This window comes from Carcharhinus amblyrhynchos, chromosome 5 (genome assembly GCF_965287045.1).
Source record: "Carcharhinus amblyrhynchos chromosome 5, sCarAmb.v2.hapA, whole genome shotgun sequence".
In the NCBI taxonomy this organism is placed as follows: domain Eukaryota; kingdom Metazoa; phylum Chordata; class Chondrichthyes; order Carcharhiniformes; family Carcharhinidae; genus Carcharhinus; species Carcharhinus amblyrhynchos.
The window spans coordinates 47864890-47881277 of record NC_137328.1 but is presented as its reverse complement, the minus strand read 5'-3'; the positions used below and the strand labels follow the sequence as shown (position 1 = coordinate 47881277).

Here is a 16388-nt window from a genome sequence, read left to right as displayed (position 1 = left end):
TGGGTGGGGAGGTGGACTATGCAAAGGTCTGCTGACCTCGAGTCGGATTTTCCAGTTTTGGGGTGAGCATGGCCAGAAAATCCTGCCCCATGTTTATAAATGAGCTGCTAGACAATGTGTCAAGTATCTGGAGAATCTCGAGGTGTGGGCGAATGAGTGAACACAGCATGTCACCTCACACTGCTTAGACATTTTCTTAGCTGAACAAGGGACATCAATGCAGAACAACTCATAGCTTTTATCTGTCTACGCTTCAAGCTAAAGACATTGCTTTGACCAAGTATGTTTCTTTTGTGGGGACTATGAATTGGATTCAATTTGAATCTGATTTTTTTTTGGAGCAAGCGAAGAGATGAATTAACAAGCCCTTAATTCAATTAAGGGCTTGTTCTGTCCAATCTGTGCACTGGTTTTGTAACCCTTGAGAAAGAAATAAAATTTAAAATAATATAAAGTCATGATGTGTAGTCAAAATCATGTGGGAGGAATGGGGAAGTGGGATATGGCAAAACCAAATACAACATTATTTTAAATCTCCAGACACAAATGATTCATAGAAAGAATTACAATCATTTAAAGCATATTCCATGAGCTTTATGATTATCTTTAAATGATCTATGTCGGGAGAAACCTGTGGAGTTTCAGGATCTCACAATTTGAAAGAGGAGAGTGACACAAGAATTTAAGAGAAATTTAATTCATTGCAACTCCTTGTCTAAAGCTTTGGCCTTGTGCACTGAAAGCATGTATCACACATTTAGGTCCATCAAAACAGTCCTGCCATATCCAGTAATGAATGATTGTGGACAATTAAATAAATAATAGGTGGAGTAGGATCTGTGAATGTCACCCTTCCAAATGATGGAAGAATCCAGCCCATAAATGCAAAAAACAAGTTTGATGCACTTGCATTGATCTTCAACCAAATGTGTTGAGTAGATGGTCCAACTTGGCCTCCTCTGAGGTTGCCAGCATCACAGAAGGCAGGCTTCAGCCAATTTGATTAACTACACATAATCTCAAGGAACTGCTAAACATTTTGGATCAGCAAAAACTATGGGCTCTGTCAACATCCTGGTTGTAGTGCTGAAGACTTGTGCTCCAGAATTAGTTATGCCTTTAGCCAAGCCGTCCCAGTACAGCTACAACTCTGGCATCTACCCAACAAAAGTGTAAAGTTACCTGGTATGACTGTCCACAAAAAGCAAGAGAAAGTTGATCCAACAAAATAACCGCCCCATCAGTCTATTCTCAATCAAGAGCAAAGTGATGGAGGATGTCATCAGTAGTGTTTTCAAGTGGTACTTACTCACTAATAACCCACTCACTGATGCTCAATTTGAGGTCTGCCAGGACAACTTGGCTCCAAAACTCACTACAGTCTCGGCACAAACAGGAACGTGAGTTCAATTCCAGAGGTGTGGTGAGAGTGACGGCCATTAACATTAAGGCAGTACTTGACCGAGTATGACAGCCAGGGGTCGGGAATATAATTGTCATCAATGGAAATCAGGGAAATCTCCCCAAGACTGGAGTCATAGCTAGCATCATCTCAGACCCAGGGGTTTCTCAGAGCAGTTGCCTAAGACCCAACATCTTCAGCTGCTTAATAAATGACCTTCCCCACCATCAGAAAGTCAGAAGTGTGGATGTTTGCTGATGATTGCACAGTGTGTTATGGCTCCTGTCGAATCCATAAAGCAAAATAATCAAATTTACCAATCACCCAAATTAAGAAATTTTCAATAAGTTTTCACCATGTAAGGATGGCAAATTTCCTTCCTGAAAGGACATTAACAAACCAGAAAAGGTTTTTACAACCATCAGTGATAATTATATGATCATATTATTGAGACAAGCTTCAATTTCAAATCTATTAATTGAATTTCAATATCACTTGCTGCTGTGATGGGATTTGAACCCATATCCCTGAGCATTAGCTTGGGCTTCTGGATTACTAGTCTAATAACATTACCCCATTTCCCCCTTAACTTTTACTTTAATTTTTGAATTCAAATCAATGTAAACTAAACATAAATTAGTAAGCAAACATGGTTGGTACAAACTGTAAATTGCTTCTAAAATAGCATATGTGTCAAAAGACTCTCATAGCATTAGTAGGCAGTCCACCTGGCATGCATTGCCTCTGTTTTAGCCATACAATCATTCCAAGCAAAATTCCAATCTCTTTCTTTTAAGAACTGAGCCCATTCTCCACAGGAAACGGTCTCCTCACAAACAGGTTCCGTTCACGCAATCTTCCTTATGTGGCACACTTCCAGAACCTTCTCAACTCTCAGCTTCCATCAGTTGTGGCAGTATGCATCAAAACAGAGGCTCTCTCTGCACCTTTCCCTTCTCTGTGTTGTGTCTGTGTTCCACAAAGCCACTGCATTTTGAATTTCCTTCTTGTAGGCCCGCCTTCCATACCCAAGGATTGCCAGTTCATCTGGACCAGTATGTCTTTCATCCAAAAATTACAACTGATCTCGTATATCCCTTGCTTTGATGCACATTTAAGCTGCAGTGTAATTTATGGAAAATTATGTTTACAATAATTATTGCAATATTTTGCTTTTATTTAATGTTAGCTATTTAAAGAAAATTCACTTTAGGGAGAGTAGACTTGTACCTTTTTACAAGTGTAGTTTTCTGAGGAGATTGGATCATCTTGAAAAAGCATTTGCCTTGGATGAGGCCAATTTTGGGGACATCCAACATGTGGCTGTTATAGCAATCTGCTGTAAAATTCCTAATAAATTTGTTTGGAAAATGTTTTGAAACATCATTATTACTGAAATTGCAGTAAGGTTGTCATTTTGTTGAACGTGGCTGAATTGGCCTTACTCTTAATGCTGTCAGCTTCTATTGCACAAGAAGACACACATGTGAACTTTGTTATTAAAAGCTGTTAATTTAAACACTTGACAATCCATTGTACCAAAGGATTTTAACCAGATTCAAATCCAATCTGTGATTTATTATCCTTGTTAAAGAGAAACTCGTTTGTCCAATCAGGAAGTATGCTGCGGCCAATTTGCTTTCGACTTTGCACCTTCTGGTTTGATTTTAGGCTTTGAAAGCACAGGTGAAGGATGAATTATTCGACTTGTATTTGATTTAAAATCCCAGATTGGCACATAGCTTTGTGTGTTTCCCAGCTAAAGTTGAACTGGCTTGACACATAGGATAGGTGATTTTCTGACCTTGTATTCCCAGCGAGGTGTTTTAAACACCAGGAACATTCCAGCATGTCAAAGCATACTACACATGCTTTGTGGCTGTTTAACCCATTGATCTAAAAACCATATGCAGTATGGCCCTCTATTTCACATTTGCACTCTGATGGGTGAGTCCCCGACTGGAAGAATTAAGTTGGAAAATGATCCCTATAAATCCTGACCTTGTACCAGACTGAGGTTTCCTTTTTGATGCAGTACTTTCAGAAGTTATTATTGTTTTTCTTTAGATACTTTTACAAGGCTGTGCATAGTTGCTAGAAGCCTTCACACATTTTTGTGATGCTCGCGGATGGCACATTGGTATGATGGTACTGAACTTATTGATAATGTTGTACAGCTCTGGTTAGCATGAGACAATGTGAGAGATGAACAATGTGTCTGTTGGTGGACCTTGTTGATCTGCACAAATGGTGCAGGGGAATGCTTTTATCGCTGGTTATCTTTGGTTAAGTTTCAAACAGGGAGCACGGTCTCTCTTCCTTGTGTTAGCCAGTAGCCTGGCTGAGTAAGTTTGAGGGATGGAATGGCCTTCTCCTTTTCCTATGTTTCTAACCCTATGTTGGTGCAAGGCAGGAGAACACATTGACTCTGAGAAAGCAGCCCAGTATTTCTCCAACTGAAGTTGGGGGTTGATAATTTATCCCTCCCAGTAGGGCTACATCCTACTTATCAACACCAGTGAGATCTGTGCTTGCCTTTACATCACAAACCTGAGCCTCTAGTAGGGAGGCCCAGTAGTAATGAGACTCAGGGCTGGATTTTCACAAGTGAGATGGTACTCAATTTGAGAAATTCCTTGCCTCGGTTTAAAGGGCTCTGTTATGCTCAATTTTCACTTCCGGGGATGGATACATTTGGGCCTGCCAACCCCAGAGCACATTTTAGGTGGCAAGTGGGCAAGTGCCCAGGAAGGCTGGTTAGAAGTCCCAACTTGTGACTTCATCCCAGTTGTATCAAAAGTGATTAGGGCCTACGGCCCTCACCCTTCATAGCCCCATGCCCATTTCCATCCCTTACATAAAGTTAAAGTTGAAAGTAAAGTTTATTTATTAGTCACAAATAGGCTTACGTTAACACTGCAATGAAGTTACTGTGAAAATCGCCACGCTAAGGGAGAATTTAGCATGGCCAATCCACCTGACCAGCACATTTTTTGGCTTGAGGGGGGAAACTGGAGCACTCGGCGAAAATCCACGCTGACACGGGGAGAACGTGCAAACACCACACCAACAATGACCCAAGCCAGAATCGAACCCAGGTCTGCGGTGCTGTGAATCATCAGTGCCACCATGTTGCCATGCTAACCACTGTGCCACTATGCACCAGCAATAGTTTTCATGCTGTCTCCATAACATCTGTTCCCATTATTTGCTATGCACAGAACAAAGGAGACATGTGACAATATCAAGTGTCGAAATGCTGAGAAAAATGAAACAACTTTTCTGAAGTTTTCTTTGGGAAAAACTGCTATTTCTACAACCCTAGAAGTGTCAAACTAGCAGGGCAATTATAATATCAGTAACAGGAACTTCTAATCACTTCACACCTCTCAATCGTGTCCAAATAAACATCCAGACATTCGCAGAGACCACAGAAAAAAACGACTTATTATAATCACATAGAGATTTCAATCCCGCAAAGTAAACACTCCACTTAGCTGCAAAACCATAACTCCTGTTAAGCGTACTCCCTGTGTTGGCTATCCGTATTCTTATCCTGCACTGACAGCCAGTGCCAAGAATGGGACCAAAAGTCTCAAATCAGTTTGAGTCTGCCAGGAGTCAGCCTAAGGCAATCTGGGCCTAGATCTGTTCGACTTTGAAGTTGGTTATGATTTCTGTGACTTCCTGGATTGTTCCTCAGATTAAATATGGAATTCTAATTCAAGCACATGTGAGCATCTAGAAAACGATTCACTCAAACTTCAAAATGAACAAACCCAAATTCTTTATTACATTGGCATTCATTACAAAATTGGTTCTTAAATATTCTTGTAAAAACTTCATAGGTTTTGATGCTTTCAAATACAAAGATAAAGGAGAAAAATAAAAAGGTGGCTCTCTCATAGTTTTGGGGCTTTTTAAGAGAGTGGTCAGCAAAAGCACAATGGATGATTCATGAATAAAATGTTACTTTTTCTTTTGATTTCAGTTATACATTCACCAGCTTAGAAAATGGAAGGCCTAAATACAACCAGTTTAAGTTTTGTTGGCTTCTCTCCCACCTTTTATTGAAATTGGATTTTTAATCCACTTTGTGACTCAGAAAGACATGTAATTGTTTGTCACAGCATTAAACAACTGCCACTTTCAATTCTCTTAATCAGTAATATATTAAAACGAATAAATTGTAGCTCCCTCATTTTATATGCATGTGTTAAATGATCACATGGAAGTTTGGAGGAAGGGTAACAATTAACCATTGCATCATTTAATGTAACTTTAGCTTAACAGTTTTACATACCTGGCATGTGCCATTCGCACAAATGTCTGCTTCCTGTGGACCACATGGCGTTCCATCAAGTACTTTCTCTGAGATCAGCATAGGTTGATCTTTCCCCAGAGGAGAACAGAATAGTGCACAGGGCTTCTCTGAACAGGAAATAACAAAATGAAGCTCATCATACATTAGTCCAATTTATATCTTAAATCAAATTTTAGTTGTAGAAATCTTTCCTGATCTTCAACTTGACAGATGTGCTGGTTTCCATTGAATTCCCAGATATGGCCTGTATACCTTTTACCTATAAAGGTACATTCTGGAATGTTCTTAAAAATCAGAAGCGAACATAATCAGAGATTCTACAGCCGTTTTGCCCAAACTGGTCCATGCCAACCAAAATGCCCATCTAAGCTAACCCATAATGGAAAAACTAAGAGGCTATTTTCTTCTAATTTAGATATCGGATCATTTTCAATATAATGGTTGTATTCCCCAAAAAAATGCAAATACATTCCAAAATCTCATTCCGAGCTGTTTATTATATAAACAAGGGTGGTAACCTATTTCAAATAACGAGGTTTACTTTTCACAATTCTTATTTTAAATAAATGAGTTATCACTTTTATTAAAATAGTTGCAAAAGTTTCCACACACATGTTAATGAATCCAATATCAATATTGTACAGTAATTTCTTCAGTGAAAGCAGTGACAATGTGAATAAAATCTTGTGTTCATACCACCCTGTCTGAAATATGTACAAACATGCAAAAATAATAGAGGAAAATGGAGCTGAATTTTCAAAGCGGAATTGGGAACCTAACACTAAGATGAACTCTAGCTCCCGATCTCACGTTCAAGCTGCATGGGTCTCACTATGTTATTACCAAATATAAATGGCACAAGACTGTTGTGCACATGGGCAGGCATTTGAAAATTCTAATAGTGAGCCAGAAGACCCTTTAATAAGCTACTTAATTACTTAAGGGGAACTCACTGGAAACCCCCTCCCATTGTCAAAATTCTGAACTGTTCTTCGCATGTGGTTTGGTGGGCCTTTCCAAAAAGAGACAGCACAGGTCCCTCACCAGCTCTCCAGTTGGCAGGCAAGACCCCTAACCCCCGAGACTTTGGCTAAATCTTGTGTTCTCACAGGTGGTGAGCTTGGAGGGAGGAAGGGCATTCATTTAGGCCAGATGGAGGCATACTGCAACCCTGCCACCTTCCTGCATCTGCTTGAATTAAGTACTGGGTAGGAAGTCCATGGCCAACTTTTCCACCCCATTGCCAACTGAGACCTTTAAATGGCCAATTAATGGGCACTTAACCACTGCTGCTAGTATTAGCCGAGCTGGACTTGGGCCTGTTGCCACGTGGCGTGCATGGCACCTAACATCACACTTAATGATTTGACATAGGGAAGAGGTTGCCCCCACTGAGAATCATAACCTTGCCCTTGCTGCTGACACCTCCTTTACCCCTCTCCTCATGATCCTGTGAACCCCCCACCCCGCTACTTGTGGCATGGTTACTCTGAGACACTGTCACTCCAGCACCTCTCCAGTGGCGTTGTGGCCTCTGGGTAGGCAAGATTTCCACCCCAGGGTAAGGCTGGCAGCTGGATCGACTCTGATTGGCATTTGGTTCGGTAGGCCTTCCCAAAAAAGTGACAGCGCAGGTCCCTCGCCGGCTCTCCAGCTGGCAGGCAAGACCCCTGACCCTTCAACAAGATGCAGCCTCAGCTTTGGGGCCTTGATTTTTAATTCCCGCTTGAACCAAGTTCCAACCTACAGTCTTGTGGAAAACTAGTTCATGGTCTCAGCAGGAGGAGGTCACACAGATATTTCAGGAAACAGAAACGTAAGGTTGAATCTGAGGTGAATTAGTTTGTCTTAAAGTAAGATTGAAGGGACTGACCAGTGCCAAATTACAAAGGCAAATTCAGTACAGACCTGTTCCATATGTACATTACAAATAAAGATATCAAAAGACTGACATATCTCTCAGCACCTCTGCTATGTGGTACAGGGTGATATTATATGTAATTAAGTTTCTTCCCTCACTTCCTATGTGTGTTGATTCTTGCTGGTATGATTCTATGGATAATGACAGCTAATTTCAATCCTGCCCTTTTTCCAATACTCATACAAGGATAGAAAATGCTGGAAAAACTCAGCAGGTCTTATCAGCATCTGCGGGGAAAGAAATAGAAGCCAAAGTTCTCTCACTTTTGGGACTAAATCCTGTGGCGAGGGTGGGTCTGAGGATGTATAGTTTGCCATCCTCTCTGGGTGCCATATTGGAAAGGTCCCCAATAACACTGATCCAAATCTGAAGGAAGAAGGTAAGTCTCCTGAATTTCCAGGAAAGGCTGGAAGATGAACCCCGCCAGGGCACAATCTGGAAGGTCTACCTGCATATGCACTCCTGACTCACTGCAGTGATGTTGCAGGATCCAGAGTTGTGGGGTTTGCGGGGGGGGGGGGGGGGGGGGGGGTTGGGGAGGTGGAGGCTCCATCCTGAACTCTGGAAACAGCGCCAAGCATTGTTCTAATGATTCCTGACATCTGCATGCCACGTTGTTCCATACACGTTTCACACCAGCGTGCTTTGCCACCAGCAATGCAAAGAATCCGCCACTGATGTGCATCCCATTAGGTTCACACTGTTTCCAGCAGGTTTCCTGATCCCAGCAGTGAAAGATCCTGCTGTAAATTCACATCAGCGCGAAGCTGATTTCTTGGACCTCGCTACATTCACTCCCCCCACTTCCCCCACCACAATGGCCATCATTGAATCCGCCAGTGGGTCTTGGGAGAATTCCAACCAGGGTTAATGTTTTGAGTCCAATATCATTCTTCTTCAGAACTGGCCAGTTAGACTCAAAGTATTAACCCTGTTTCTCTTTCACCGATACTGCCAGGCCTGCTGAGTTTTCCCAGCATTTTCTGCTTTTGTTTCAGATTTCCAATACTTGCAGTTTTTAATTTTTACTCATACAAGGATTCTTTACAGCAAGAGTCTAGATACTGATTGGGCATTAGGACCCCGGCTAATTTTTCTTTTCATTGGCGCTGGATGCTGAGGCGAAGGTCCCTTGCCCCTGTGCCATCATCTGAGATTGGGTAACTCAACAACAGAACAAAGTCAAAATTGGATCTTCCATTCTGTACTATTTAGCTTTAAACTTGGTAATGTCTTATCCTGTAGGTCACTGGGTTAGCACATTGCAAATTTTTCTGATGTAATGAATATTATATCCTACCAAATAGACTCTTCATGTAGTGTTGGCAGAATAATAAGCATTATGGGCAGCTCGGTAGCACTGTGGTTGGCACTGCTGCCTCACAGCTCCAGGGACCAGGGTTCAATTTTGGCCTCGGGTGACTGTGTGAAATTTGCACATTCTCGCCGTGATGGTGTGAGTTTCCTCTGGATGCTCCGTTTTCCTCCCACACTCCAAAGATGGGCGGGTTAAGGTGGTTGGCCGTACTAAGTTGGCCCCAAGTGTCAGGGTGATTAGCAGGGTAAGTACATGAGGTTATGGGGATGGGGACTGGGGTTGGATTGTGATTGGTGCAGACTTGATGAGCCGAATGGTCTCCTTCTGTACTGTAGCGATTCTATGAAACGGTCATATTGCTGTAAGGTGACCAAAAGCAGGACCTTCTATGAATTTGTGAGAGGATGAAAGTACAGCAGGGCAGAACCTCTACCTCACTATTTGAAGAACTGTAACTTCTCAAGGCTTTCCTGATCATTCTAATCTCTTGTTGTCGCTCAGTCCCTGCTGGGAACTGGTTCATCATGAGTCTTGCTCCAATATAGCACTATGCTGCTGAAATTCTGCTCCTGGTTCATTGTTGGTATTTATACATTTTTCTTGGTGCATTGTGTGTGCCTGATGTCGAGAAGGCCCTTCACCAGGTTGTCTTTCTCTGTCCTGATTTGACTGCAATTCATGCATCCCAAGGGTGATCTAACAATTGCACTGGGTATACAGGCAGCCAGGAGCAGAAATGTTCTGGTGCAGCTTCATCATTCAAGATACCAGCATTTCCTGGAGATAGCAAAGCTTAAAACTGTGCATTTTCTGATGAGATAGGAGACTGCTAAAGTTCAGCAGGTAGCAGGATAACTTTTTGTCAAGCATAGCCTTCTGATCACAAACCAGATGGACTGAATCTGACCCACGTTTGCCAATTCCACTGCACTTGAACTGCCAGCACTGGGGAGTAGGATTTCAGTCCCTCTGTTGATAATCATTAAAGATGATTGATGTGGGAAAATGAAATTCATCTGTTACAGCAATGCACTCTTCTCAGGTTAAATACTTGTATTGTACATTTGTACAGCACCTGATTACATCACTTAAAAAACGTCTTCAATGAAAATGTGTACAACGAAAACTAATGACTATACTTCTGCCGACAAAACAAACATTTTGCACAGAGAAAGATTCCAAAAATCACATGGAGATGAAATTGGTACAATTAGAGCCTTTTTTTGTGACTTGACACTTCATCTGCCAAATTGTCAAGACAATTTGACAGCTTGATGCAAATACTGAGTGCACAAAGTGGGAAATTGCTCCATTTTTCCAGAATAGCAAATATCACAGTAATTAGCAAAAGAGTAGAAAGAAGAGATGTGCTTTGCACACAATATATTTCCCATGTAGGGATTCAATACTTCAAAAAAAAATGCAAAATGAATGTTAATTAAAAGTTAATTCATTTTTAAAGTTTGCTTACAGGAAGAAAGAATACAGATTTTTTTCTAAGATCTCCAATTACTTACAGTAAAACCTTAATCAGAAGGAACAGTGGTTCTGTCAAGTACAAAATATGCTGTTGTATTTTTCTTATAGTTTGTTAAAGAAAACAAAATCCTTTGCTGCACTAAAGGATATGGACGTTGAAATAAATATTCTTTTATTTGAGTCTGTGCTAATTTCAGCAATTTAAAATCAGATAACTACCTTTCTCTTTTGCGATCATAATACCAACAGTCTTAAAACTTTAGAAATGTCATAAAATCAACGTTTGGTACCAGTTTATATTTCTATATTTATTGCACCGAGGTATAAACAGAAGTTACTTTAAAATTAACTAACAGGCACAGTATTGTTTTCATGCCATGATTACATTTTTATTGCAAGATTTAAGGAACATTTGGAGACCTGTTAAGGTTGTTTGGCTCAAAGGCATTTGAAAGTTTTCTTGAGGAAACTTTTCTTTTATTAAGAACATAAGAACATAAGAAATAGGAGCAGGAGTAGGACATCCAGCCCCTCGAGCCTGCCCCGCCATTCAATAAGATCATGGCTGATCTGTCGTGGCTCAGTTCCACATTCCCGCCCTCTCCCCATAACCCTTAATACCCTTGCCTATCAAAATCCTATCAACCCGCGTCTTAAAAATATTGAGCGAGGCAGCCTCCACCACTTCAACGGGCAGAGAATTCCAGAGATTCACCACCCTTTGAGTGAAGAAGTTCCTCCTCAACTCCATTCTAAACCGTCCCCCCTTTATCCTGAGGCTGTGCCCTCTAGTCCTACTGTCCTTTCTGAGCGGGAAGAGCCTCTCCACCTCTATCCTATCCATCCCATTCAACATCTTATACGTCTCAATGAGATCTCCCCTCATTCTTCTAAACTCTAACGAGTACAGGCCTAGTTTATTCAGCTCAACCCCCTCAACTCCGGAATCAGCCTAGTAAACCTCCTCTGCACTCCCTCCAAGGCCAAAATATCCTTGCGTAAGTGCAGTGAACAAAACTGCACACAGTACTCCAGCTGCGGCCTCACCAGTGCCCTGTACAGCTGCAGCAAGACCTCCCTACTTTTATATTCAATCCCCCTTGCTATGAAGGCCAGCATCCCATTCGCCTTCCTGACCACCTGCTGCACCTGCAGGCTGGGTTTTTGCGACTCATGCACAAGGACCCCGAGGTCCCTCTGCACCGTTGCATGCTGCAGTTTTTCGCCACGTAAGTAATAGTCCTTCCTACCATTATTCCTACCAAAGTGGACAACCTCACATTTGCCAACATTAAATTCCATTTGCCAGTTCCTGGCCCATTTGCCCAGCCTATCTAGATCCTTCAGCAGACTCTCCACACCCTCCGCACAATTTGCCGTTCCACCAATCTTGGTGTCATCAGCAAATTTCGACACCATACACTCGGTTCCCTCCTCCAGATCATCTATATAAATGATAAATAGCTGAGGCCCCAGCACCGACCCCTGGGGCACTCCACCAACCGCCAATCCGAATAGCACCTATTGACCCCACTCTCTGCCTCCTATTTGACAGCCAATCCTCTATCCACGCTAACACCCTACCCCCAACTCCATGCCCCCTGACCTTCTGCAATAACCTCTTGTGAGGCACCTTGTCAAACGCCTTCTGAAAATCCAGAAAGACCACATCCACCGGCTCTCCTCTATCCACCGCCCTAGACACATCCTCATAGAACTCCAATAAATTCGTCAGACACGACTTCCCCTTAACAAAACCGTGCTGCGTCTGCTCTACCAAACAATTCTCCTCAAGATGCCTCGCTATTTTCTCCTTGATCACGGATTCTAACATTTTTCCTACAACAGACGTTAAACTAACCGGCCTATAATTCCCCGCCTTATGCCTGCCACCCTTCTTAAACAATGGCGTAACGTTAGCCGTTTTCCAATCTTCCGGCACTTCCCCGGAATCCAGCGGCGTTTGGAAAATAATCACCAAGGAATCCACTATCACCTCTGCCATTTCCTTCAGAACCCTTGGATGCATTCCATCCGGTCCTGGGGACTTGTCCACAATCAGTCCCTCCAGTCTGTCAAGCACCGCCTCTCTAGTAACAATAATGTCATTCAGGCCCTTCACTCCTACCATCTTTCCATCGCTAACACCCGGCAAATTATTCACGTCCTCCTCCGTGAAGACCGACACAAAAAAGTTATTCAGGGCCTCAGCCATTTCCCCATCCCCTACCACTAAGTCCCCCTTCTCATCCTCTAAGGGTCCAACATTCACCCTAGCCAGCCTCTTCCTTTTTATGTACTTATAAAAACTCTTGCTATCCTTTTTTATATTAAGCGCTAGCCCAGCTTCATAGTTTATCCTACCCTTCTTTATCAATTTCTTTATCATTCTTTGCTGACATTTAAACCTCTCCCAATCCTCTTCTCACCCACTACTCTTAGCTACTCTAAACGCATCCACTTCTAATTTAACACTTTCCTGCACCTCCTTCATTATCCACGGCTGATTACCTCTCCTCCTCTGATCCTTTTTAACCATCGGAATAAATTTCTGCTGAGCACCAAGAAAGATCCCCTTAAAGATCCTCCACTGTTCCTCAGCAGACCTATCTTCCAACACACTCCCCCAATCAACATTCACCAATCCCTCTCTCATCTTACCATACTCCCCTCTGTTCAAACAAAGGACACATGTCCGGGAACCCACTTTCTTCTCCTCCGTCTGCATCAGAAACTCCACCATACAATGATCACTCTTCCCAAGAGGATCCTTCACCACAAGGTCCCTAATTCTGCCCGCCTCATTACATAACACCAGATCCAAGATAGCTCGCTCCCTCATCGGCTCCAACACACACCGTTTGAGGAAACTATCCCGGCAGCATTCCAAGAACTCCTCTTCAAGCCCACCGCGTCCAACATGGGTCGACCAATCAATATGTAGATTAAGATGCTAATTCACTATTGTTTGGATTTCTGCTTTGTTGCTGACTATCCAATTACTGTGTAACATGCATAAATATGCATTAGCACAGAACTGGAATGATAATTGGCCAGCTGAAGGACCGGCACAGTGGACAGCACTGTTGCCTCACAGCACCAGGGACCTGGGTTCAATTCCAGCCTTGGGTACCTGTCTGCGTGGTGTTTGCACATTCTCTCCGCGTTTGTGTGTTTTTCCTCTGGGTGCTTCAGTTTCCTCTTACAGTCCAAAGATGTGCAAATTCATTGGATTTGCCACGCTAAATTGCCCCTCAGTGTTGTAAAATGTGTAGATTAGGGAGATTAGCTGGGGTAAATACATGGGTTACAGGGATAGATCCTGGTGCAATGCTCAATCGGAGAGGCAGTAGCGACTTGCTGGGCTCAATGGCCTCCTTCCGCACTGCAGGGATTCTATGATTCTACAAGTAACTAGATAATAACACTGATTAGAAGATGGTATCCATATAGAACATAGAACATAGAACATAGAACACTACAGCACAAACAGGCCCTTCGGCCCACAAGTTGCGCCGATCACATCATCACCTACCAACCTACAGACCTATCTATAACCCTCAATCTCATTAAACCCCATATACTCATCCAGGAGTCTTTTAAAAGACCCCAGCGAGTTCGCCTCCACCACCACTGACGGCAGCCGATTCCATTCACTCACCACCCTCTGAGTGAAAAACTTACCCCTAACATCACTTCTGAACCTCCCTCCCCGCACCTTAAATCTGTGTCCTCTCGTAGCGACCATTTCAACCCGGGGAAATAGCCTCTGAGAGTCCACCCTATCTATTCCTCTCAACATTTTGTAAACTTCTATCAGGTCGCCTCTCAACCTTCGTCTCTCCAGGGAAAAGAGTCCCAGCTCCCTCAACCTAACTTCATAAGGCATGCCTCCCAGTCCAGGCAACATCCTTGTAAATCTCCTCTGTACCCTTTCAATAGCTTCTACATCTTTCCTATAGTGAGGCGACCAGAACTGCACACAATACTCTAAATGAGGCCTGACAAGGGTCTTATAAAGTTCCAGCATTACCTCCCGACTCCTAAACTCAATCCCTCGATTAATGAAGGCCAGTACACCATACGCCTTCTTGACCACCTCCTCCACCTGCGAGGCCGATTTAAGAGTCCTGTGGACCCGGACCCCAAGATCCTTCTGCTCCTCAACACTACTCAGACTTCTGCCCTTGATAGTGTACTCGTTCATCCCGTTGGTTCTGCCAAAATGGACGACTACACATTTATCCGCGTTGAAGTCCATCTGCCACTTCTCCGCCCAGTCCTGCATCCTATCTATGTCCTGCTGCAACTTTTGCCATCCTTCCAGATCATCCACAACACCACCGACCTTCGCGTCATCAGCGAACTTACTTACCCATCCCTCCACTTCCTCATCCAGGTCATTTATGAAAATGACAAACAACAAGGGTCCCAGAACAGATCCTTGAGGCACTCCGCTGGTGACTGACCTCCATTCAGAAAAAGCCCCATCCACAACCACTCTCTGCCTTCTGCAGGCAAGCCAGTTCTGGATCCACAAGGCCAAAGGCCCTTGGATCCCATGCCCTCTCACCTTCTCAAGAAGTCTTGCATGGGGGACCTTATCAAACGCCTTGCTGAAGTCCATGTACACTACGTCCACGGCACTTCCTTCGTCAATATCTTAGAAATGTGGAAGGGGCAGATTTTCAAAGTGAATAGTAATCCTAGCTGGACTAAAGGTTACTGCAGGAGATGTGCAATTTACAAAGTTGCCTTTAACCATCTAAACCTATGTACTAAATGGGAGGGCTGACAGATCTTTTGCTGGTTGACTATAATCTCCAATCAATAAAAAACATAGCAAATGGTTGAAATGAAGTACAATGACAAAATTACACCAATGAGGGCATTATGTTAAATTGCAAACCCAATAAAGATTTTTATGCTCACCTACAGATAAAGGAACGTTTTATTAGCAATAATGAAAATAAAGTAATTATTGAAGCATAAAATGAAAGGGGAAAAGGCAAGATCTGGCCTAAGTTGCCTTTTGAGCAATACGTGGTCATGCCTAATGACTGGTACTAAGGTAATGGGCAACTTGCCCATTAGAGTCCACTAAGAGAAAACATTTAAATATTTCTCCGAGCTGAAGTCGTATGTTAATCAGGGCAAGAGTACAGAGCGTGCTAAGTAAGTGCCTTAGATGCCTTATGGCAATTGGAGATCTGAAGTTTCAACACCACTAATTGTCCTGTTTGGGGCTGCTGAAACTGTTGATCTGCTGGCCCTCCAATCGGCCAAAAGCTCCTGGGATGTGCGGCTGTTATTTAAAGAGATTATTTAGTAAAGTGCAGCTAAGTGTCCATCCCACAAAGGGCCAAGATGTGGTTGTCCCAACTTTCCAGCCCGTCATTAGGACTACTGTAGCGAACAGAAAATTTAACTCTTTGAGTGACTCTTTTTGCAAGGCATCCTCTAGAGCATTCAAGACGTTTAAATTACTGCTTGATCAAACCAGTGTTTCCATGTAATAAACACAGCCACTTTGCATAGAGTTTCAATTGGGCTTGGCTGCAATTTTAAACCATGACCACAAGTTGTGGTTTTAAGCCATGCTAATGGTTCCCAGAAAGTTGATCTTGTAATTAATCTTTTTATTTTAAAAAAGGCACAAAGTTGACTAGGAGTAAAAGATTCCTGTGCCGATCCTAGTGCTCAGTGATAACTGAGGACATCTTATTTTGGGTACTCAGACACTGGTAAGCTTGAAGGACAAAGTAGGATTTTCTCAAAGCAACTGCAGTTCCATGTAGGAATGGTCTGTGACACACCATACCCTCAAGTTACCAGCTGTAGTATAAACTTTTTATCTTTAGAATATGATTTTACTCCACTTGTAAAAAAAATGGATGAATGGAAGGAGCAGAACAGTACATCAGTTAGCTTACGGATACATGAT

General features: G+C 42.7%; 1 protein-coding gene across 1 annotated transcript in view; it reads right to left on the bottom strand.

Moving 5' to 3' along the window:
- LOC145343014 (A disintegrin and metalloproteinase with thrombospondin motifs 19-like) overlaps positions 1 to 16388 on the bottom strand; it is a 414592-nt gene that overhangs the window by 147357 nt on the left and 250847 nt on the right. The window contains exon 14 of the mRNA XM_080188739.1: positions 5706 to 5833. Coding sequence (XP_080044865.1) covers positions 5706 to 5833 — 128 coding nt within the window. The remainder of the gene's footprint in view (positions 1 to 5705; positions 5834 to 16388) is intronic.